The 26,365-nt window shown below is 39.7% G+C and overlaps 1 protein-coding gene across 3 annotated transcripts in view; it reads left to right on the top strand.

The window, feature by feature from the left end:
• how (protein held out wings) overlaps window positions 1-26,147 on the top strand; it is a 321,877-nt gene extending 295,730 nt beyond the window's left edge. The window contains exons 6-9 of one of the 3 annotated variants that reach the window (XR_013896083.1): window positions 17,219-17,533; window positions 21,060-21,148; window positions 23,621-23,666; window positions 23,901-26,147. Coding sequence is in view for 2 of the 3 variants with exons in the window: in XM_080267232.1 (XP_080123358.1) it covers window positions 17,219-17,533; window positions 21,060-21,136 (392 nt within the window). In the remaining variant the exon portion in view is untranslated. The remainder of the gene's footprint in view (window positions 1-17,218; window positions 17,534-21,059; window positions 21,149-23,620; window positions 23,667-23,900) is intronic. The other 2 variants (XM_080267233.1, XM_080267232.1) reach the window with 2 other exon arrangements.
• The last annotated feature ends 218 nt before the right edge of the window (window positions 26,148-26,365 follow it).

The raw sequence follows: 26,365 nt of genomic DNA, 5'->3' as shown, positions 1-26,365 counted from the left end.
GAAATCTTTCTTACGAGCAGTTAGGTCAGTCTTTTACTGTCTTTCACGTAAAACATAACCAAATCTATCAATATATGAGATACACCGTATATTACACCACAACAGGTACAAGTATGTGGCCCTTCCCTGTGCGCTAAGGTGTAGCAGATGTTTCCCTTACCTGAAGACACTGCAGTGTTTGCGATGTTATTTCACAATACACACGATCAAATCCATCATTTTATGAGACATACAGTATATTTCACCACAACAGTACATGAACGTGCTCTGTATGTCACATCTGCGATACCTAAGGTATCGCAGATGATATTTTCTGACAAGCACGTGGTGCAGTGTTTACATTCATCCACACGAGCATACGATAAACTTAATCACTATAACACTTATGCTTTATTTCACACGAAAAGCATACAGAATAAATATAACAGTATGATAAAATCAAGTATCCCTATAAACCTTCTCTTTTTTATCCCCTTCCGACAACGGCGTGCCGTGGCTGTAAAGCGTACGTGACTCCTGCCCTAGCCAGTATTTCATAATGTACATTCGTTGCGCTATACCCTTATCTGTTGCACAGTAACACTATCCACCATATGTCCGCATAAAACAAGGACTTCATCAACACCTTGGCAAATATTTCATTCAAGACAACACCGTGTCGTCAGGCGGTTTCCTGCCTCCCTCTGCATAACGTTTCACCATGTCCTTCCTCACTAGCTATTGCACACTATATTCACCTGAGTCACTGTCACTGTTGTTCGATGGTTGAGTACTCACATTGGGTGCAGGGTAGAGGGAGTGTAGTTGTTGGGACATGCTGAAAAACAGGGTAGTCCTAGTACAATCTTCATTGGTCCAACAGCTGATAACGGCCAGGAATGATTCACAAAAACCTAATTCCCTCTTGCAAACACCAAATCTAATCAAAATAGTGCCCAAAAAGTAAACACAAGCACTATTGGTATTGTGGAATATGACGCGTGCTTGGGACGGGGGTGAATAGAGTATGATATACATGCCCCGCGTGCCCAAAAAGTAAACACAAGCACTATTGGTACTGTGGAATATGACGCGTGCTTGGGACGGGGGTGAATAGAGTATGATTTACATGCCCCGCCGCGCGCTACCTTCTCCCCCAACAGCTGCTGTGGAACTAATCAACCTGTCCGGGCTGCCGTGCGTCTCAGGCCTCAAGGTTGCCAAGTCATTACTTTTGACGAGAAGTGCAGGAACTATGACGCCTCCAAAAATGATGCCGATTGGCTGAAAACTTTTTCTCTGACGAAGATTTTCATGCTTAAATGATGACAAATGCATCATTGAGTATAGTCGTAGCCACGCCCATATGACTACAAAGCGTCATCGTGGGCAGAGGGGTTAAAAAGCCACAGCCAGGGTAAAATGTTGGAAAACACACACACACACACACACAAGAAGAATTAAACTTCATGAATGGAGTTATATGTGGCAAATGGAATTCATTGTGGAGACGGGTCATGTAATCAAGTTTGGTAAAAGTGGAAAAAGACCAGATTGGGATTATACGTTAGGAAGTAAAATCCTACACTTATTAGAAAGAGAGAAGGACTTATGTGTGATTATCAATAACAGACTATCTCCGGCTGACCACATAAGTGAGGAGGTACTGAATATGTATACTCTGCATGCAAATATGAGAATAGCATTCACATACATAAATGAAGACATGCTGAGGAAGATAATAACACCTTTCATCAGACCAACCTTGGAGTATGCATCAGTAGTCTGGAATCTTCATCTTAAGAAACACATAGATAAGATTGAAAAAGTTCAAAGGGCCACCACAAGATGGGTACCAAGCTTAAGGGATTTAAGCTATGAAGAAAGACTGGAAAAACTGAATCTGCCAACACTACAGGAGAGAAGGAAAAGAGGAGACATGATTATGCTATATAAATGCATATCAAGGAAGGAGAAAATAGACATAAATGAATATATAACCTATGGGGAAGCATCAGCAAGAGGACACTGTAAAAAACTGCAAAAAAAAAAAGAGGCGATAGAGACGTAAGAAAATTTAGTTTCCCAAATAGGGCAATTGATCAGTGGAATGCATTACTGAATGAAATAATGTGTGCCAAAACAGTTCATAAATTTAAGGAGATGTATGATAAAAATAGTTTAAGACACGGGACAGTATGAGGTTGACTCATTCCTGTAAAGATACAGTTAGGTAAGAACACACAAAGGGAAAATAATTGTGGCAGATTTATACATCCCACCCAAAACAAACACCTGGGAAAGAGGTGAATATGAAGACCTGGCAGAAAGTATAGTTCAGAGTTTATGAACCCTGCTACATAGAATGGAAGAGAACTCTGAAAGAATTATATTAACTGGAGATTTCAGTATAAATATAAATTAGAATACTCTAGATGTAAGAAGCTATAAAAGTTGCTGGGATCAAAAGCTCCTAGATCTTGTACAGGAGTTTTTCTTAACACAGCAGGCTTTTCCGCGAATGGAAGAAGGGTGATAACAAGGAGGAATACTTGGCTGCCAAGCGTAGGGCTAGAAGAGAGGTAAACAGGGCGAAGTCTGAGTCACAGAGACTTTACTTGATAACCTAAATCATGGGGTGGCAAATCAGATGAAGAGGGATAATCGGGATATTATAGGTGAGCAGTGTGTAAAGAATGATGAAGGAAGGGTAGTGGTGAACAGTGAGGATATTGAAGATGTATGGAGAGAGCATTATAGCTGGTTGTTGAATGAGGAGTGTGACTGGGACAGGGAAGGTTTGGAGCCAGCAGATCCAGTGTTTGGCCCTTGGCCTTTGATTGACGCTGCTACTGTGAGTGAGGCAATAGGCAGGATGCAGGTGGGGAAAGCAACAGGTGTGTCTGGATTGACTGCTGAAATGTTGAAGGCCTCAGGGGATATAGGGGTGAGGTTAGTCACTGACCTGATAAATATGATTATATATGAGTATGTTGTCCCAGATGATTGGTTGAAGAGCGAAATTGTAAATGTGTACCAAGGGAAGGGTGATGCCCTGGAAAGATGAAATTCTAGACGTTTAAAGCTTTTTAGATCAGATATTGAAGGTAATGGAGAGAGTTCTAGAAGGTATGATTAGAGTAGGAGTGAATATTGGTGAGATGCAGTTTGGGTTTATGCCAGGCAGGGGGACCACTGATGCCATATTCATTGTTCGACAGTTTCAGGAAAAATATATTGGTAAGAAAAGGGATCGGTATTTTGTTTTTGTTAATTTGGAAAAGGCCTTTGACAGTCCCTAGACAGATGGTGAAGTGAATAATTAGAAAGCTTGGCTTGGAGGAGTGGCTGGTATGGGTGGTTATGGCCATGCATGTGGGTGCTTGCACCCAGGTAAGAGTGAATGGAGATTTGAATGATGAGTTTTCCGTGAATGTTGGTGTGCATCAGGGGTCAGTTTTGAGTCCCAGGTTGTTTATCATGGTACTTGAAGCCCTCTCACGTGACTTCAGAAATGGACTCCCGTGGGAGATGTTGTATGCTGATGATTTGGTGTTGATTGCAGAGAATGAAAGGGAGGCAGAGGAAAGATTTAGGAAGTGAAGAGATGGTATGGAGCACAAAGGCTTAAGGGTAGATGCAAATAAAAAAAAAGTGATGGTATCTAGGGTTGGTGGTGGTACAGTAAAAGAAGAGGGAGAGTGGCCATGTGCAGTTTGCCACAAGGGCGTGGGAAGTAATTCCATCTTGTTTGTGATAAATGGGTGCACAAGAGATCTAGTGGTATTAGAGGCAGACTGCAAGACTATGCTGATTTTATGTGTGCGGCGTGTCAGGGAGAACAGGTGGAGATGGTCAGGCATGAAAGGATTGATCTTGCTGGTGAGTCTCTTTGAATGTGTGGAAGAGTTTTTTTTGGGGGGAGACATGTTATGTGCTGGAGGTGGGGCTGGAGCTAGCTCTATGGCTAGGGTGAGAAGTGGTTGGAAGAAGTTCAGGGAGCTGTTGCCTCTCCTGACATTGAGAGGACTCTTCCTATGTGCTAAGGGGTCTCTGTATGCAGCATGTGTTAGGAGTATGATGCTGTATGGTAGTGAGACCTGGGCAGTAAAGGAAGAGCATATTCGTAAGCTCAAAGGTACAGAAATGACAATGATTAGGTGGATGTGCAGTGCGTTCTTGCGTGCAAGGCCTGGGGAGGGCCGGGTTTACGATGGAAGAGTTGACAGGTAGGATGGGACTGGAGTGTATTGGTGTTGTGATGAGGAGAGGTAGATTGAGATGGTTTGGGCATGTGGAGAGGATAGGGGATGATAATTGGGTGAGGAAGGTGAGAGGTGTTAATATTGAGGGTGGGGTTGCGAGGGGTAAACTGAGAAAGACATGGGACGAGGTCATTAAGTGTGACCTCAGGGTTAAGGGACTGAACAGGGAGGCTGCCATAGATCGTGCAGCATGGAGAGCTGCCATTAGGTGACCATGGCCGACGCATGCAAGCATTTTGGAGCCTACAAAAATGAAAACGAAAACGAACCTGTAAAGGGAAACACCAGGAAAAGGGGACTCGATGATCCATCATTACTAGATCTTATATTTACCAGGCAAGATAATGGTACCGATCACATAATGCATCACCCTCCATTGGGCAAAAATGACCATGTATTATTAAATTTCAACTTCAGGATTGCATATGAAAGGATTGCTGCAATAAAAGTTATGAAAGGAGCCTAAACTACAAAAAGGGCAGCTTCTGTGATCTAATGAAGTACTGTACTTCATACAAATAGATTGGGAAAAGGAATTTAGAGGACAAGATATAATGTTATTTATAGAAAATTCTGTGAATTATATGAAACAGGAGTTGAAAATCATATCCCTTAGCCCAGAGAAACAGAAATAAGGATAAAGAAGTGGTTAAATACAGAATGTAAAAAATTGAAATAGAAAAGAGACTTGCTGTGGAATAAATACAGAAGACACAGTAGTGAGAGGAGATATAACAACTATAAACAGGCAAGAAATGATTATACAAGGATAAGGAGAGAAGCTCAAAGACAATTTGAGGAAGACATTATAAATAAAAGTAGTGAACAACCACAGCTTTCTTACAACTACATCCGAAGCAGAACCAAAGTGAAAGATACTCATAAAATACAGTAAATAATGGATGAGGGGATAACCTGTATCATAGGAAAAGATACTTGCAAAGTTCTTAACAAAAATTTCCAATCAGTTTTTACCAAAGAAGGTAATGTTGAGAGAGATGAGAAGGAACATCCATGCCCACACACATTACCAGATATATGATTATCGGAACAAGAGGTATAGGAAGAGTTGAGTAAATTTAGGCAGAGGAAAAGCTAATGGTACTGACGAAAATTCAGGTTGGGTGCTACAGGAATGTGCAGAAGGGTTAAGCAGACCATTATATTTAATATTCAAGGAATCCTTAAGGTACATTACCAGATATTTGGCAGAAAGCAAACATTGTTCCTATAAAGGAAATAGACAGAATCCACTCAGCTATAAACCAGTATCCCTGACCAGTGTTGTAAGTAAGTTACTAGAAAAGCTGATAAGAAAATTTAGGTAAACCATCTGGAAAAATACATAATGATAACAGAAAGACAGTTCGGTTTTAGAAAAGGAAAAGCGTGGGTTACAAATCTATTAAGCTACTATGATAGAGTTGCAGAAGAACTACAGAAAAGAGAGGGATCGGTGGACAGTACCTATTTAATTTTAAGAAGCATTTGACAGAGTATTGCACCAAAGACTTTTATGGAAACTGTACCATTAAGGATGAATCCAAGGTAATCTGTTCTGCTGGACACAGGATTTTCTGAGAAAAAAGGAAATGAGAACAGTACCAAGGGGTAATTACTCATCATGGAGGGAAGTGAGTAGCGGAGTTCCACAGGGCACTGTGCTGGCACCAATTATGTGTTTAGCATACATAAATGATGTAGACAGGAATAATGGAAATGGAAGCTATCTAAATATGTTTGCTGATTATGCAAAAATACAAAGGAGAATTACAAACACAGAGTCTTGCAGAGAGCTAGAAAAAGAATTAAATAAGCTTCATGAATGGAGCAGTAGATGACAAATGAAATTCAATGTGGACAAATGCCATGTAATTAAGTTTGGTAAAAATGGAAAAAGACCAGATTGGGATTATAAGCTAGGAAGTTCAATCCTACATATATCAGAAAAAGAGAAGGACTTAGGAGTGATTATCGGTAACAGACTATTTCTGGCTGACCACAAAAATGAGATGAAACATGCATGCACTACCTTCTAATATGAGAATAGCATTCACATATATAAGTGAAGACATGTTGAGAAAGATAATAACATCATTCATCAGACCAACCCTGGAATATGCATCAGTGGTGTGGAATCTTCCATCCATCTGTCCATCCATCATCCAGTCCTATGTTGCCCCATGAGGAGCATAGGAGCCCAGGGCTAGGCAGTTGGTCCTGACATTTAAGATGAGTGACCAGCCTCACTCATCCCTGAGTGGCATTACATGAGCAGTAAACTCCAACCATCTCTTGGATATAAACCTTCACCGGCTCAATCCGATTGGAGCGCAATAATTACCTACTAAACCACCAGGTGCCAAAATTTGGTTATATGGTTACCACCCTGTGTATGGTTTCCTGGTGTACAGAAAACCATTTGGCTTGTCACTTGGTGTAGAGTTACCCACAGGCAGAAGGAAGAGGGAAGAATGAAGGAAAGAAAGACAGAAGAGGGAGTGTAAAGTCACCCTTAGGCAGTAGGATGAGGAAAGACTGAAGGAAAAAAAGACAGAAGAGGATAGAAGGAAAGAAGGATGGAAGAGAGGACAGGGCAGACACCAGAGAGCAGCACTACATTGAGTGAGTGGATGGTGATTGCACCCACCTACCACAAGGTATGGAATCCTCATCTAAAAAAAAATAAAATAAAATAAAAATAAAAAATCTAAAAAAAAAAAAAAAAACATAGATAAGATTGAAAAAGTATGAAGAGCTGCTACAAGGGGGATACCAAGCTGAATGGATCTAGGCTATAAAGAAAGATTAGAAAAACTGAACCTACCAACAATACAAGAATGGAGGAAAAGAGGACACATGATTATGCTATGTAAATGCATCACAGGGAAAGAGAAAATAGACATAAATGAGTATATAACCCATGGGGAAGCATCAGCAAGAAGACACTGTAAAAATCTGCATAGAAAGAAAGGTAATAAAGACATAAGGAAATTCTGTTTCCCAAATAGGCCAATTGATCAGAGGAATACACTACCGAATGAAATAGTGTGTGCCTGAACAGTTCATATTGAGGATATATATGATAAAACTGGGTTAATACACAGGACTGTTCGAGCTTGACTCAATCTTGTAAAGATACAATTAGGTAAGAATGCACAAGGGAGAGAGAGAGCAAGGGAAAGCCAGTAACCGCAGTGTAAACAGCCAAGTGACTGCAGGTCACCCACAGTACTATTAGTGGCTTCCCAATAAACTAGTGTGGTGTTTGCATGAATTTCTAGTGCCCCCAGGGGGCAATTGGTTAAGTAAAAACCCATCGCTAGGTGGGGTATTGTAAATCGGGGACGATTTAACATGTAAAGTATAGAGATGCGTTTTTGAGCCTTGGGTTTCCCCCCCCACCCAGGTCCTAATCCCACCGAAATGAGTCCAAAAAAAGTCAGTCTGAATGGCCTAACAGCTGTAAAAGAAACTAACTCAAACCTAACACCTGTTAATAACTCTCTATAACCAACAAATAAAATCTGAAAGTCATAAAAAATAAGTCAGAAAATATCAAACACAATATCAAACACCTCTCATCAGTCACTTCTTGTAAGTCCATGTCCCATCCTGGTCGTCACCAAAAGGTGGCGATGGAGTGCGATGCCCACCGCAAAACCAGGGGCAGGGTAGTATTTCTACCCCCATCACTAGTCTGGGGTACTGCGTATAGGGGTATTGTAAATCTGGGTTTCCCTGCATGTATAAATATATATATATATATACACACACACACACACACACACACACACACACACACATACACCACGAATTGACTTAGGACCTACACACAGAATTGCTATGGGAGAGTTGTCTGTCTTTGCTTTGTGTTTCCACCTCTACCAAGTAAATTTTGAGGGGCAAGAAGTAACTGACAACTCCTCTGGTGTTGGTGGGAGGTGGTGAAACACTCAGCACATCAGTGTTTGCCCAGAAGCAAGAGTGGGAGTATATGTTCCCGTCGCTCCGAGCTTGCACCTTCCTCTTTTTTCTTATGCATTACTGTTTGCCCTGTTATTTTCCCAGAGTCAAGTTGTCATGCCTAGAAAGTACTGCTCAAAGGATGGGAGGGTCTTTATCATTGCCTGGAGGCAGGATAATGTCCTTATCAACACGATTTGTGAACGTACTGGACGCGCAAAGTCGACCATCATGAAGATTCTTGCTCCAGTGCACGGCCTGCCACCTGATGTCGTACCAGAGCACACGCATGGCGTGGAAGGAAGAGGACGACTTCCAGAGGTACAGATACGCTTCTAAAGAGGGAAGTAATCAAGAATCCTTGACTGATAGCAGCAGAATTGAAGAGAATGCATCTCCAACTGTTGCAAGACATCTCAGTTCGAACTATCCAACACTGCTTGTAGAAGGAGCTGGCTTTGCCAAGCTTAACTGCAGCCGAGACCCTTCTTCTCACAGACCGCATGAAGAAGCAGCGCATTCAGTTTGCCAAGAAGTATGCACACTGGACATGGATGAGTGGAGAAAAGTTATGTTTTCTGATGAAAGCACATTTCAAGTGTTCCAGGTGTGTTCTGCCAAGGTTCGTCACCCTGCCTCCCGTAGTCGATATGACCCTGCTTACACGGTGCCGACTGTTAAGCACCCACAATCAGTAATGGTATGGGGGGTTTTCTCAGGTGGAATGGGAAGGGGAGGCCTCTACTTCCTTCCTAAGAACTTGGTGATGAATGGTGGCCAGTACATTCAGGTTCTGAAAGAGCTACTCATGGATGTGACTTTTTCATGCACAATTCAGCTCCATGTCACAAGTCAAGAAAGGTGGCAAAATGGCTTCAGGATAATCAAATTGAGGTCCCCGTCTGGCCTGGCAACAGTCCAGATCTAAATCCAATAGAAAACTGCTAGGCAAAGATGAAGAAAATCATGGTAGAGAAGAAGACACCCAATCTAGATTGAACAACCTCAAGACTGAACTGACAGATGTTTGGTGCAAAGAAATGTCCTTAGATTACTTTAGAGATCTAAGTGATTCCATGTCAGAATGCATCCAACTGGTCCTGAAAAACAAGGGAAACATGATTTCATATTAATGAATGGCATTTCATGAACAAACATTGTGATATACTATGATTTCTGTGTTTTTAAATACCTTGTGGGGGGAGGTCCTAAGTCAGTTTGCAGTAGCTGTATATATACAGTATACTGTATATAATATATCCATCCATCATCCAATCCTACGTTGCCCCATGAGGAGCATAGGAGCTCAGGGTTAGGCAAGTTGGTCCTGACATTTAAGATGAGAGTGGTCAGCCTCACTCATCCCTGAGTGGCATTACGTGAGCAATAAACTCCAACCTCCCCTTGGAGATAAACCTTCACTGGCTCAATCCGATTGGAGCGCTGTAATTACCCACTAAACCACCAGGCGCCAAAATTTGGTTAAGGTTTCCTGGTGTACAGGAAACCATTTGGCTTGTCACTCAGTCATATACAGTATATATATATACTGTATACACACACACACACACACACACACACACACACACACACACACACACACACAGTAGATGCTTGATTTAACAAACTAATTCATCCATCCCCTCTTCCGTTTTCTCGTATTTTCCAGTAAGTCGAGTTCCGTTACCAAGGTTCAGTATAAAGGAAATTTTCTGGTATTTTGAGGTACTTTCCACTAAATCCTTGAAGCCAACAGTCAGGCCTTGTTCTTAGCACTGCTCACCCAAACGTAGCAAACTATGCTAACTCTCAGTAACATGGTAGTCTGAACCCATAATTAACACCTACACTTAAATGTATTATTGTGTACATGTTAACAGTGATACTGTACATACGGTACTTGCTAATAAAATATGCACACATGTAGAATAAGATGAGGATAGTAGTGTGCCAAATACAGTACCGTAGTATATTAAATTTGGGAGAGTAAAATACAGTAAGGCTTACCTCCAAAAGTAGGAGTTCTACACTTATTGCAGAAGTATGCCAGAACAGGTAGCCATACTGGCCTTCCCCAGACCTGTATCAGGCTTGGGGGTGGTTTAGTCACTCCGAGAATCACCCTCCACCATCACTAGAGGTGGTACTGGGGTGATATAGGGGCTGGGGAGCTTCAGGGATGGTGTGGGTGATGGGAGGCTAGAGTTGGATGACAGTGAAATGTCTGCTGTGCAACTGTCCTTCCTTTCCTTAGATTTATGCGGTAGTGGTGGCTTGAAGAAGTCGTTGATCTTGGTCTGCTTTTGGACATATATCTCCCTCAGGACCTTCATAATCTTGATCCTCATATCCCTCATGTGAGGGTAAAACACTCGGAGATCTTCATGATTGCTGTCGATGAGGTAATCTAGAAGTGTGTCAACATTATTGCTGGCTTGGGATAATCTGACCTTGCTGGTAGACTCCTGGACTTCCATCTCAGTCGGTGCCTCCTCTGCAGTCGCTTCTGCCTTAATTTCGTTTTCAGACTGGATGTGGTAGCCAGGGTCACCAGCATGCATATCCATCCATTCATGGATTTCGTCCATGCCCACTTCTGCCTTGCTTGCTCGGTGAAAGGCCTTCCTGCACTCGTCTATGGTGAAGCCCTAAAAATCTGCTGCCCCCTTATGTTTCTGCTGCCTGTGCCTCCCTCTGACCAAATATTGCTTTCCACCCATGAATAAGTGTCCTAGTGACCACAAGGCCCCATGCCTTCCTGATGTTCAGCACAGTGTCATGTGTGTCATATTTCTTCCACGCCTCAACACTGTGCTGCCCTCTGGTGTCCTCTCCTTCCTGTGGCTCCATTTGTCCCGCCCGAATGTCGTCCAGCATCAGTCTCCTGTAATGTCGCTTGAAGGTGTTGATGATCCCCTGGTCCATGGGCTGCAGGATGGAAGTTGTGCTTGTAGCAAGGAACATGGTCTTGATTTTCCCATCATGGGTGGTTAGCACTTCCTCTGAGCTTGGGCTGGGGCCTGGTCCAGCAACAACAGAGCCCTAACCTCACATGGCTGCACATTGTGTTCCCTCGTCTGGTACACCTTGATTGAGGGCACAAAGCATTAAAAAAACCAAGACTTGGTTATCCTGCCTGTGAACCAAGACTTGGCATTTTTGTCATAGTCCACAGGCAAACTGTTCATGATGGGCCTCATTGCATGTGGTTGCTTCGCATTGTCCATCACCTTTGGCCTCAGTCAGTGCGCAGCATCGGCACTTGCGCACAACAGCACAGACACCCGTGATTTGCTCTGCTTGTGGCCCGGCACACTGGACTGGCTTTTCTCGGCACGTGTGGTATTAGGCAGGGCTTTCCCATAAAAGCCCTGTGTTGTCTGCATTATAAATTTGCCAGTCTTGGAGGCCGGTCTCCCTTTTTATCCTTTTTAGTACAGTATCTTTCTTTTTATGTGGGGACTACACTTATTCCACATATTCCAACCTGGGCCAGATCATGGCCACTATCAGTTTTTTTCCTCATCTCCTTATCCATGTAATGAAATGCTGCTCTTATGTTAGTCAAGAGATTATACGTCTCTCCCTTTTTTTTCGAGTGACCAGTTATCCTGGACCAGCACAACAAAGTCCCTCTCTTCTCGCGCATTTGCGATTAGTTCATTACCTATCAAATAATTCAGTAATTGTCTCGTGGTACTTTTACCCATTTCCAATATTTTACATTTTTTTTTTTGCACTGAATTTCATTTCCCACATCTGACTCCACTCATTAATTCTATCCAGGTCCTCCTGCAGCATTTTACAGTCTTCTTCAACTTCTACTAGCCTCATGAATTTTGTGTAGTCAGCAAACAGACTTGCCTAACTGTTCATTCCATCTACCAAATCGTCGATCAGGAACATTACTTTCACTAACACCAAGCCCTGTGGGACTCCACTTGTTACTTGCCTCCATCTAGATATCATGTCTTTTATTACTGTCCTCATATGTCTCTCTCTCAAGAAGCCTCTCATCCACGCCAAGAGGTTCCCCTTCAGTCGTCCTATGTGTTCTAATTTTCACATTAGTCGCTTGTGAGGTACCTTCTATCAATCTATCTATCTATCTATTGCCAGACACCACAATCCCGTAAGGGGTGGCCATTTGACTTAGAGTTATTTGTTTTATGGGGAGGGGCACTACTCCTCCACCAACCCACTTGTTGACATGTAGGGAGCACGTATGGTTTGGTTATATGGTTACCACCCAGCGCAGTAAATGGTTTCTTGGCTTACAGGAAACCATTTGGCTTGTCACTCAATGTAAAACCACCTGCAAAGGAAAGAAAAGCAATAAGAAGTGACAGGAAAGATGGGAGAAATATGAAGAGAGGAGGGCAGACACAGAAAAAGAATGATAAAAGCTAAGGAAGAAGTAGGCAGCTCTACATCAAGTGAGTGGATGATGGTCACCACCACCTACCACAATTGGAGGCTTTCTCCATATCTAAATACACACAATCCACCCAACTACAGTATCTCTTTCTTGTAGCACGTCAGTTGTCCAAGAGTAGATGCTCAACTGGTTGGCAGCACACAACCTTCCACTTCTGAATTCAAGCTGACTTTCTGCAAAAACGTCCATCTCCTCCTGATATTTTATCCATCTGTGTTTCAGGGTTCTCTTGTACAATTTTGCGACCAAGTTTGTCAGGGACACTGGTCTATAATTCAGGGGTTCTTCCTTGTTCCCTGCCTTATAAATTGGTACCACATTGGCCCTCTTCCATTCCCGAGGCACTTTCCCTTCTTCCAGAGAACACACAATTAAACCTTAATATTATCTGCCAGTTGTTCTCTGCATTCCTTTAGTATCCAGTTAGAGATCTCGCCTGGTCCTGGGGCCTTCCTCACTTCTTGACTTTCCAGTAATTTGTACACTTCTTTCACTTCAACTTTTACTTCATTTACTACTACATTTCATGTTATTCCCTCCTCCTCCACAGAATTACTTTCTCTTGTGAAGACTGATTGGAAGGATTTGTTCATTATATCAGCATGCATAACTGCATCTTTATAGACATTTCTTTCTGCTTTCAGCTTATTGATTCCTTCCTTTTGTTTCAGTTTGCCACGTTCTTTTGAAGTGTCTTTCTTCCTCTCTGTGTATTCTTGCATATTCATTTCTAGTTCTTTTATGTACTTCCTTTGTTCTGTCATTACCTCTGTATCTCAATTTTGTTCCATGCCATATCAGTTTCCTTTTTTGTTATCTTGTACCATTTGTTGAATGAGTCATTTCTCCAGTTCTCTTTCCCTTAAACCTTTGACATACTTTTCCACACCCGTATTATAGAAGTCTAGAAAGATATTCCACTTCTTCTGTATCTCTCTTGTTTCCCTGAATTCTCATTAATCTGATTCTTCAAAATTTTTTTTCAGTCCTGAGAAGTTTGCTTTCCCAAAGTTGTATCTTCCATGCCTGTATATCTCATCTCTTGTCTCCCCACTTCCTTCTATTGTTTGGAACTTGATCACAACATGATCACTTTTTCCTGTAGGACACAAATGTTTCAGGGATTCAATTGCATCAGGTTCTTTGGTTAGAATTAAATCTAATCTTGCTGGTGTGTCATTACCTCTAAATCTTATCTCTTCTTTGACCCACTAGGTCGTTACATTATCCATTGCTATATTTAAGAGTATACTGCCCCACGAATCTTTACTACTTACTGAGTCCCACTCCTCCCAGTTTACCTCATTACAATTAAAGTCATCCATCAGGATTATATTGTTGTTTTTCTCATTCACATTCTTTAGATATCTAACCATGTCTGACGACATCTGTTATTCCTCCTTGTTCCATGCTCATGTCTTGTGGGAGGGGACATATGCTACTGCTATGTCTTTCTTGCCTTTCCCTCTGGTTTCTGTTAACATGTTTCTCATTTTGGCCATACCTTCTCCCAGTTCAACACTATCCACATTTAATCTGTTTTTCACTGTTATCATCACTACTTTTTTCATTTTTTCTTTTCGATCTCTTCTCCATAGTTTGTATTTCCCATCTCTCATTTGGATATCAGTATTCTTTCTTAGCTTGGTCTGTACAAAGCACATAATGTCTGGCACATTTACCCTCAAGAAATCGTCTATTTCCAGCCTTGCTGAGATTAGACCATCTACATTAGTGTACCCGTCTTTCAGTCTTTTTGCATTGCTTTTTTATTGTGTCCTCTCTCCCTCTCTCCTTTGTTACCACTTGCTCAATATCTGATCCATGTCTCCAATAGGACTGTCTTCTCTTCCTGTTCTCTGGTCTTTTTCTTTCTTTGGCTTCCATAACAAGTTCCTTTATTTTAGTTCTCTCTTCCTCATTTGCATCTCTTCTTATCCAGGTATTTTTGAATTCCTCCTTATCTGCTAATTTCCAAGTCTTGTTGAGTATTTCATTTACCATGACCTGAGATTGAGATTTTACTTTTAGTGGCCTTGCCAATCCCTTCACATATTTTCCCAGCCTAAACACTTCATCGATCTCTTCGTGGGCTTCGATATTTCCCTCCATAATTATTGACAGTATTCCTTTGCCCTTCTCAGTTCTTCCTTTTCTCTTTCTGACCTCACTGACATAGGTTTTTCTTTCAAACACAAGATAATTGCACATTCTTTCTTGTCTGCTACATCTCTGACAATCGATCCTTTATGTTTTAGTACCCTAACCACATCCTTCTCTACCTTTTTGTGGTTTTCTTTCTTCTGTTGCTCTGTAATCTCCTTTAGATTTATTTTCTCCTCTTCCTGAATTTTCATCCACCCCTTATGCTCATCCTTGATTTCCTTAATATATTCATCTTGCATCTTTGTTTTTGGTTCATACTCTTCTGGTTTACTTTTCATCCTGTCCCTTTCTTCCTCCAACCTCTTGTTTTCTCTTTTAAGCTGTTCTGTTACATTTGAGGCTGAATCATTACTCAATTTTAATTTTGATATTTCTTTCTCTTGCTCTACAATATGTGAACTGACGCTTTCCACCTCATTTTTCAATTCCTTAATCTCTTTCTCATATTTTAGTGTTCATTTCTACAACTCTTTAATTACTGACCATACCTTTTTTAATTCCTGGGCATTCCTCTCAGCCTTTTTTCTCTAAATCTGCTACTCTTGTTTGATTCAGTTTAATACTCTCTCTACTCCAATCTTCATTGGAGAATCCCGCAGATTCACCGGCACTGTATGTAAACAAAGGACTCTCTCCTTCTGCCAGTATACACCCGTATGAAAATTTTAAACTTCTGCTGTGCTTTGTTCTCTTATTTGACCAAATCCTACCCCCCCCCCCACCCCACCTTTTTTTTTTTTTTTTATACAAATATTGGATGGGACCACCACTCACACATTCAGTTCACATAATCACAATAGGCTGGCCTCCTTTTCGCCACTATTTAGCGTTATTTCTTCCCCACAACCAGCTCGGAGCTGCTTCTCTGTCAACGATGTGTGTGTGTGTGTGTGTGTGTGTGAGAGAGAGAGAGAGAGAGAGAGAAACAGCAAGCAGTGCTTAAGTGAACTACAAGCAGTACTTAAGTAGAGTTATGAAAGTACATCACAGTGTTGATAGGTGAGGATGCCAGCCATTCATTCTCTTGATTCTTTGCCATCTGTGAATGACTGCAGTGAGTGACAAGCCAGATAATTTCATGTAACCCAGGAAACCGTTTCCATCTTTGGGTGGTAACCATATAGCCAAAAAATAGACACCTCAAATTTTAGAGTAACATTGTGCTTCAGCTAGATGTTGCCTTTAAGGGTTTGTTTCCAAGGCATGACTGGGGTTGATTTCTCACTTAAAGGGGAAGGCAATTGGTCACTCACCTAAAATATTTGGACTGTGTGATCTAGCCCTGGGTTCCTAGGCACATGATTGGACGATGAATGGTTAGATATTAGAGTGAGGAAATCAAGATTATAAAAAGCACTTAGTGGCAAAGAAATGGGAGATGAGGTTTCAAAGACCAAGTTATGTGATGTCTACAATAACAGCTTGTCAAAGTTCATTGACAGTTTTCATGGTGTAATCCTGAGTAATACAATGAACTAAATGGGTATTGAGGGAGATGCTGGTCATTGTGTAATAAAGAGATTTAGCTAAGAGGATATTGTGGGTGGCATGTTGCTGACAGAGGATGTGTATAAAAATGGCAAGAGCAATGAGGAGGAGAAAGTCAATAACATGGTGGAAGGATAGATTGAAAGAGGCTTTAAATAACAGAAACTTGACCATTTAGTAAGCACTGAAACTGTGGTGGCTATATTGGTAAGTGGCTTTGTCATCTGGTAACATGTAATAAGCAAATAATAAAGTAGCTGTAGTAAAGCTCAGTGACCATCACTTCTGTTGCAAGCAGCCTCATAATTACAGTCATAAAAGAGAAGATAATTTTTCATCCCTCCCCCCCCCCCCCTTCCCACATAGATTATTGTACCTAGAGAGAATAATGTTTCTTGCTTTAGAATGAGAGTTGCTGTTGATCTGCCCAACCCATGCAGACATAGGATATTGGGTTAGGATAATCACTGCTACCTGCTGCAGATATTTACTGTATTTTATTACCCAGTTAAATATAAACTAATAAATTTTATTATGAATAGGAGGGATGTCATCAGGTTTGGATATTGCTTCATATTTGGTTGCCCTTTGTTGGCTACAGACCTTTTTTTTTTTTTTTTTTTTTTTTTTTTTTGAGAACTAACTTTACTGCTGTAGATTGCCTTTGATAACTCTGATTAACTAAATTAGTTGTTACTTTTCATTCTTTATGAATTAATACAGTAATAATTGTCTGTACTAGTATATACACTTCACATATAACTTTGGTACGGTAATTTAATAACAGCAAAGTGTAACTTGGTGTTTGGGTTAATATATCAGTTATTAATGTTAACTGTTCACTAATGTCTTAAGGAAAACAAGTGTGGTGGTGGTGAACTGACTCACTAACCCCTCATTCTTTATCCCATCCCAGAAATTGAGGGACTGGGTCCTATTCCAGGGGAAGTTCCACGTCTGCTGCCGGGGATGACCCTGCCTTCAGGTCTACGCACCACCACCCCTTTGGGTGGCCACCCTCTCATCATGCCAGCGCGTATCCATGTGCCCACCACCACTGCACTCTTAAATGGAACAGGAACCGCTGGCATGCCTCCACCATTAATTGCTGCCAGTGATGCATCTGCAAGCTTGATGTATGCCCCGTATGCCGCCGCCGCCGAGTATGCCGCCGCTAGCTACGCCACACTCAACTCCCCTCTTCTCACTGAGTATCCCCCGGACGCTGCTGGTGGGTTGTTTGCCAGATGAATCATGTACTAGTCTACCCACACCACCCACACCACCGCACTCACGCACCGTTCACACACCCACCACGGGTTAACCACACTCTGGCCAGGTGCCACACACAGCATATGCAGTGTGCGGTGGTGTGCCGCCTTAATACGTGTGGTATTCATCTTTAGTGCTAGGGCCCACCTATGTCTTTGTATGTTATGTGTAGTACAGAGAGAAACCTGTTGGTGGAATTATAGTTTGTTATTAGAACCTTATTATACTTATTTATATTCAGTTTTATTTTTTATTATTATTTTTTTTTTCCAACCTCATGGTAAGCTATCCAATGTTGCTCATCAGCATCCATAAGCCCAGTGATTTGTTTATTGCATTCCATTTTGTGGCCAGTGCTTTCATTGTAAATGTTTATATGGTGCTTTTTCTACCTCTGAGAAATTAAAAAAAAAAAAAAAAAAAAAAAAGCTTTTGACCATATGTTGAGTTGCCAAAACAGTGTCTTGTGACTCAGAGGAATGTTAATTTTGTGAGGGTCATGCTGCCAGGATTACACTTGGCTTTGTGAAATGTGAGAATACTTGAAACATAAATACTATTCGTCAGTCTGAGGTTGTGAAGGTTTTTACCTTATTTATTTATATTTCTGTGAGTTAGGTAGTTACGTAGCTGGTATGCAGTAGTTGAAGGCCATGTTGCAGTGTTATACTGTATTTACTTTGGCAGTAAGGCATAATACTTAGGAATAATATAGGACTGTACTTAATAGTCTCTTGGTCATGGTGGTGGAAGCAATACTGTAGAATATTCTTTGGTTTGGGGTTGGCAGTCTTGCATGCTCTGTGTAATTTAAGTGCATATAATTTTAATCAAAACTATACCCTCTTTAGTAATGTTAAACTGTCCTAACCTTTCTTAACTTTAGTCTTCCAGCATAATATATAAACTTCCATGACTCCATTCAATTGGTTCAGTTATGTTGTGAAAATTAATATAATTCCATTTAGCCAGAAAAGAGCCTTGATAATTTAATGAATAATATTGTGAACCCATTGACATGTAAAGCATTATTGTACTTGTATCAAAGTCTTAGGAAATCATTGATGTGCCATATGCCTGTCAGTGGTCAGGTAAATATTATGTCATTAATTAGACCTGCACTAGAAACAAAAATAAATGGTTGAACACTGAAAATGGGGATGAATATACGAGTTACTTTATTAATGGAGATGCCATATTCAATAATTGGTATGACTTTTTTGTTTTATTACATTCTTTTATGATAGATTTCCAATACTTTTTACCATCCTTTTCTGTCTTGCATGTTCATTTTCAGGAATCGGAACCAATTGAAAGGAGTTATATTGAATGTAATTGTTGAATTGCACAGCCTTTCTACAGTCTTGTAGTATGTGATAATAATTTGTGCAAAAGAAAACACAAAATAGAAAGGCTGTTTGATTTGACATGACTTCAACTTTTCCTACAGGAGCAGGTTTGTATGGTATTCTAACATGCAGCATCACATAGAGAAATATTGTTTTGCCAGCTCATACTAATTTCACTTTATTATTTAACAGAGGGTGGAACATCCAGTCTTAATCTCGTTGAGTCAGACTGGCTCTTATTATTGTTGATGATGTTGCAAATTGTGCAAGTAAGATGACTTAGATAACAGCTACCAAGGGACCAAGTTACTAACTGACCAGTGAACTCATGATGTGTCAGCTGTCAGTCTGGCCTCATGTGTTGTCTGTTGCTCTAATGCAGATAAGCCTTTGCTTATCATAGTTCAGATTTGAAGCCTTAAGCATTTCACAGTTCAGCTGTTTGTATGTACTGTAATGCAGTGTAGCCAGTGCTGACTGACTATTTCTGAACTATGTAAGAGCAGTTACTGTTTTGGAAAGTGGAAGCAATTGCCTTGAAAATTTCCTTGAGACTGAGCTTTTTTGGGGAGCTCCTGTTAAGTGTAAATATAAGTAAGTGGGAATTTAAAAAAAAAAATGTAAGTACAGTACTACTGCATTTAAGTATGTAGTCTACATGATGTGTTCAAGTAGAGAGTGCTAACTTATGTAACAAGTGCTACCAGTTGATAGTAATATAGCAAGGCAGCTGCTTAAGTTACTGTTCCAGATGAAGGGCCTCAAAGAGGTCTCTAATGTGCCATAATACTTAATTTTCAGTCCTAGGTTGAAAATATTAAGAAACGGGTCCAGTGCTAACTGCATTCTCTTAACAGAGATTCACTTAGTAATGTTGACAAAAACTAGCTGATCATAGATTTACTGGTATATAAAAGCTCTTACCTTTTACAAACTTAAAAGAATTTTGCGTATATCACATCAGAGCATATTTAAAGAAGATAACGCAGAACTAAGCTTTGTGGTTTTTTGTTCTGCTTTACATCGGTGGAATAAATTTCATCTGGTGATTGTCACAATTACAGACAGTGAAAACTAACATTTGACCTTAACCTTTGATGATCATTTTATATTACCAGCACTTGGGAGATAGGGCTTCTTTGCCATATTACTGCACTCTTAATGCCAGTATATGTTGTTGCATTTAATTAAGAGCATAGGTATATAGGTATATGAACTGTAACTGCATCCCAATTATGGTCTTCATAGTCTGTAGAAGTTCTTTGCCATAGATGGGACAGTAATACTCATAAACTTATCCTAAAAATTGAAATGGCACTTCATAGCTTCTTCATTATTTGCCGTTATTGAAGATGGTTATAAAAAGTTAGTGTATTGAGAAAATGTTAAGAGTTTTAAACAACAGAACATAATTTGTAATAATGTTGTGCAGTAGTATGACATAGAGGTGCCAAAAGTAAGTCCAACCTGCCTGGAGCTCAGAGCTCCACTCCCAAGGGTAATCATCTCAGTAACATCTACTAACAACTAACTGGCCTTGATCACTTTCCAGCTGCAGTCTGATTTCGGTGGTGCTATCAATGTACATAAACACGTTTTGAAATCAGGTTTTATTCAAGATATTTTAGTATGAGCTAAGGTAAATATAGATGGCTCATGTGAGTTTGTGATTTTATCATTTATTTTTGTACTGCTGGAATTTTCTTTTTTAGTTACCAGTGAGGAAATTCTTGTACTGATTCTGCTTTTGTTTAGCTTTTACATGTGAGATTTTTCTGATGTTTTACACAAGAGGCTACTGTGGAAGGGTACCACCTTACAGCATAATGATTGTGTAATATCAGAATCTCCAAATTGTCATTAGTTTGATGTACAACTGGATATTCAAAGCATTTAGTTTGCTAGTGCTTTGCATGAATGGTGGGACACATGGATTGCTGAAGCAAGCTGTGCTGTTTTGTAATGTATGAACTATAAAAAATAACTTCGTAATTAGTGTTTTATATTTTCATATTTTTTATAGTTCTTACATGAGTTAGCAGTGTTAATGCTATGAATGGGCTTGATGTTGGTGAGTTGCGCAGTGTTGTTTGGTGTGTACGTTGCCACATGATGCCCTCACATTGTGTTGTTCAGGTGTAGCAGTCAAGCAGCGGCGCCATTTGGGCCAGGCACGGGAGCACCCCTATCAAAGGACGGGTACGCTCTCGTAGGCCACGACCCAGGTTAGTTGAAGGTCTCTGATGATCAACCCTATGTCATGCCCCACCCCCTTTGTCCCCACCTCAATAGTTACACAGCAGGTTCATTTTTGGTTACTTCAGGAAGTGGCTTTTGCCAGAGAAATCATTTTTAGGGATTTCCAAATGCAATTATTTTAAATTACTGTTGATGTGGGGAAATAATACATTTTAGTCATGGATGAAAATGAAGGACGATGTATGGGCATGGTGAGATTTATCACATCGGTTTAAGCCTTTGTTAACATTCCGTCCATGCATTTGTGTTTCACAGGATTATTTCAGCATTTTACTGAAGGAAAATGCAGTTACATGTTATATTTAATTGGATGTCAGGCACACTGTTTAAAGTGATTGGAAAATATCAGTCCTAGTCAATCCCATATGGATGTTAATACCATTTACTACTTCCATTGTATAAGGTAGTATTGTGGTCTGTATTAATTTGTGTGTTATACTGATCAAGTATTTAGTAAATAATGCATTTTGATATCTTACTGACAGTTCTCACCATGCCCACCTAGGAGTTGCTTCCAGACCCCAAGTGGGACCGGTCAGTTGCACACCAAAAGTAATAAAGTAAGAGAGAGCAACAGTCTCAAAGAAATCTCCATTAATCTTCAATTTTTAAGTTGCCCTAACATTTTTGTTTAATTTATTACCCTTAGTGTTTCCAAACTCATTTCTAGTGTGCAGCCACAACTAGACTCCTGATAATGGGCTTTTTGAAGAACATGCAGGCTGTACCCTAGAGGTACTTGAAGAATCGGCTTGACAGGTAAACTTTACAAGATTTTAGAAATGAATCTGGCCTGCCTCACAGTTTGGGAGTTCTAAGCAGATACATTTTTTCCATACTCTGTATTTTAAGTCATTCAAATTATGCTTTAAGAATAGTAGTTCTAAGGACTGTGGTTGCAATGCCACTGAAAACTAAGGCCCAAAAGTTTTTTGTGGTCTAGATGTTTCAAAGTACAGGTCACAGCTACAGGAGCCCAAAGTATCTGTATATCTATGGATCGTTGAATACTGATAAGTCATTTAATAAATTGATAAAGAAAACTAAGGTAGAGTGTATGCTTTTCATTCCAAGACAACTTTCTACTTGTGGAATATTCCGCAGCAGTGAATGTTTATTGTATAAAACGGAAAAGCACCCATAATTATATACATTACTGACGTAGTGTATCAGATTCCTGGTAGCATCAATAAAACTAACCAGCCTTGATAAACATTGTTGGGCCGTAGTGATGACTAACGTACAACCTGACTAATGGTCATAAAGCCATACTGTTATGTGCTTGCCTGAGGAACCAGCCAGTAGTGGGGACAGGAGCCAAAATTTAAGAAACAGACTTCTACATCTTTCTGAAAGCCTCATACATTTACCTGCCTTGGTTTTATTATTATAGTATTGCCCTACTCATATTGTTATGACGTAAACAGAATACAGTATGTTCCACACTGTTATACATGCAGATTTATCTCTAAATTTATTCATGTACTGTAGATACTGATAAAGTTTGTTAACAGTGCATTTGACAGCACTGAACATTACTGTACTTTCTTTTTGTATCTTTGTGATCCAGTTAATAATGTCATAAATGGTGACATTCTTTATTAAGTCAAGGATGGGCAGCTCACAAGGAATGAATTACTTATGTATTTATTATGATGATTTTTAGCTTTTCATGCATTAATAGATATTTATGTAATCTTTTATTTACCATGCCAGCAAACTCCGTGCAATTATCTTGGACTTCTTGCCGTCAATATAATGTGTAGTACAAGGAACTCTGACAAACGTATTGAACCTTGTAACATAAGTCCGATCAGTTGGAACACTGTAGTTGGGTATATGTTTCAGTCAGATGCAGAATTGCTTCAAACAATGTACTTTATTAATTTTTTTTTTTAAAGGTATTTAAAAAAAATATCTGACAACCAAAAAACAATATGCAAGAAACATTACATTTGAAAATGTAATTTTTAAATAATTTGGTTTTATTATTACTCTCAGTACCTTATGTATAGGTTGATGGGCAAATCTGCATTAAACAATAGCAAAATACATTACATGAAGAAAGTTCAGTGCATTTGAGTGATGTTAATATCACTGATATATAATAAATGTTTCCCCTTGTAAATACATATTGCTGTGCTGACACAGTGCATCTCATACTGGCTGAGTAATATGTATCATACAAAACAAACCTATTTTCATCCCACAGTATTCATCTCATCATCATGCTTATATATATATATATATATATATATATATATATATATATATATATATATATATATATATATATATATATATATATATATATATATATACATACACACACAAGTTATCCTGCATTCTCTTTCCCTGAGTAAAGGGTTGCTTTCTCTCTTTTCCCCTTGGCCTCCATCCTTTGCTGCCTGTTTGTGGCTGGCGCTGTCACTGACCAGGGTGGTTCCGCATGCATGCTGCCAAGCAGGGCACGTAGATCAAACTGTAGGTGGGCACTGTACATATTACAATAGCTTTGTGTCCTGAGTCAGTGGGTTTGTGGGTGGATAATGCAGTGCACCTTCACATGTAAAGTTCTTAATAATATTAATAATAATACAGTAATAAAAATAATATATAGATATAATGCTGGGGCATCCTGCACCAGTGTAATGTACTAACATTCGTTTCTCTTTTTCTGTTAACTCCCCTCTGGCTCGGATGATCCTGGTCCCTCAGCTGACCTGGCGCGTTGCTAACCCGCCCCGGGCTCCTTCTCTTGTGTCCCTCGTGTCACTACTGACCAGCACTGAGGCACCACCACCACCACCACCACCACCACTCCACCACCACCACTCACCCTAGGATACACCACTAACCGTGCTGCGCTCTGGGTGCTGCTGCATCGCCCACCCAGCTCCACGATCGTCGGTACGTGCTTTTTGCGCCGCTTAATACAGCCCACAATCAAGGGCAAATTGAGGACCCTCAGGTCTTTGCGGCTCCAACACTGCCGATTCGTGAAATAGGGCAGGGCTGGCTACCTCCTGGGCGGGCACCGGGAAACCTGTGGACCTACAAAGGCCTTAGTGCTCACATGTTCCTACTGCCTGCCCATAGCCCACAAGTGTATCAGTTTGTTGACTAAACTTTAAAGTACTAACGTAATTAGAATTACTAAATATCACAACAAAACCTCATAGATTTAAAAGTCGAATAGGGTGAAATTGTGCTCGTCTACAGGCAGCTCATGGAGTATCCAGTAAGTGATGTTGTGCGATATTATATTCTGCTAAGGCAATTACTTGAAAATGGGTAAAAATCAGTTTGGTACTACATACAGTGTGCATTTAGAGATGGTGCTAATGTTAAGCTTGGTCACACAGCTTTATTGTTAGGTCTTTGTGTTATTGGTGTTAAAACTTTATGAAATAGAGTAGGAAATAGGTGTTCAAAGAATCTCGATAGCTTCTGTTACAAAGTGTCATATAAGTTTTAGAATTAAGTATTTTCAGTGTAGGAGATAGGCACCAGCTAAGATGAATAATTGAGAGCCTATAAAAGTTGATAAACTTTATATATTTTAAAAGTGCAGCTTATGTATTGTATAATGGTAATGTGAAAACACTTGAAGATGCATATGATCTTTATAATACAATACACCGTATGTTAAAGTAAGTAAGAGGCACAAGAAAGTAGATGATACATAAGAAGGCAAACATTACTGATAACATTAGACATGTTTTTAATTGCACTAGGTAGCATTAGGAGATTCGTATTTACCACTAGGTTGAACAATTCACATAACATTTTTATGCATTGACTTTTATGCTCATTATAGGTCATCTCTCAACTGCAGTTTGTTTTCTATATTTGAAGTATTATACAGGACATTTATAAAGTGCCTTAATAGACTGAATTAGTGTTGGTAGAAAATTTAGTGTGTGTAGCTACCATAATTATTGGAATCAGGTGGATCCCTTGTAGGTTATGTGCCAATACATGAGGTGGTGACACAGCCAGCAAGATATTGTAGAGATTCCTAATAGAGGAGAAGAAGAAACTTTATTAAATACAATCTTAAATTCTTAAATTGTTATATCCATGTATTAAACTTGCTGGCTGTGTGCCAGTAATGTTTGCAGGTGAAGGCGAAAGTTCTGTACATAGTTGTTCATCTCATTACCTGTACTTAACCTTGTGTTGTACTTAAGCATGAACATATGCAAAGGAACAAATGGAAGCCCAGACTGGGGCAAAGAGCCCATTATGCAATGTTAGTTTTGTGTCGTTGATTGTGCCATACTTGGGTGAGTAGGAGACATCCAAGATTTGCCTTCGTCTTAATATGTGCAAATATTAATGTAAGTAGTTGTACTTACCAGAATTATCACAGGTAGTTTTTAAGTTGTTTTGTTCATTAACATCTGTTCATTCTGAGGTGGAGGTTCCTCTGTCATCACTTGAGAATAAGCCATTACATGCATGTGCCAAGTTTTTCATAAGATGAAAGTTCAATATGGTTGAGTAATTTTTTGTTGCCTTGTTGGTTGTGACTATCTCAGAGCTTGAGTTGCTCCACACAAAAGTTTTGAGTCTTTACAATACATATTTTCACGAAGCACATGATCAGATATACTGTATACTCATATATTGTACAATAGTGTGCTCTGAATAACCTGAACAAGTGTTCATGTTAAACTGGTAAGTGAAACTAAGTTAAAATATTATTTAAGCACAAGAATCTGTTTTATAGGAATTATTTTCATAAGTTAGAAGGCCCTCTGCATTATTTTTTTCCTCTTTTTTTTCTGGTGCTACATCCTTTAAGCCAGGGAGTGAGGAGAACATAACTGCGCACTGGTCCTGTTCATGCATAGTCACTGGAACTTGATGGTTTAGTGATTTTTTTTTTTTTTTTTTTTTTTTTTTTTTAAGATAGCTTTATATAATTTTTAACTTTTATAGAGTTGCTTATTTATTTTTGCAGAACATTCATTTTGTTGCATAGTTTAGTTATATCCCAGTGATTGTCTCCACCAGTTCCCTTTTCATCATTCTTAATGGTTTACCACATCTAAATCATGTCATTGTTGCTCATTCACATTTGAAACTAATTGTAAAATATGAAAGATTATATTGAATTTCTTTATATAAGAAAAGGAAGACATTTTCTCTTATTTATTCCAGTTTTGTAAGATCTA

Source organism: Coenobita brevimanus, chromosome 23 (genome assembly GCF_032717465.1).
Source record: "Coenobita brevimanus isolate Jiangsu-jjx chromosome 23, ASM3271746v2, whole genome shotgun sequence".
NCBI classification, from domain to species: Eukaryota; Metazoa; Arthropoda; class Malacostraca; order Decapoda; family Coenobitidae; genus Coenobita; species Coenobita brevimanus.
Note: the sequence above shows the minus strand (reverse complement) of the source record. Positions and strands in the feature narration are given on the sequence as shown.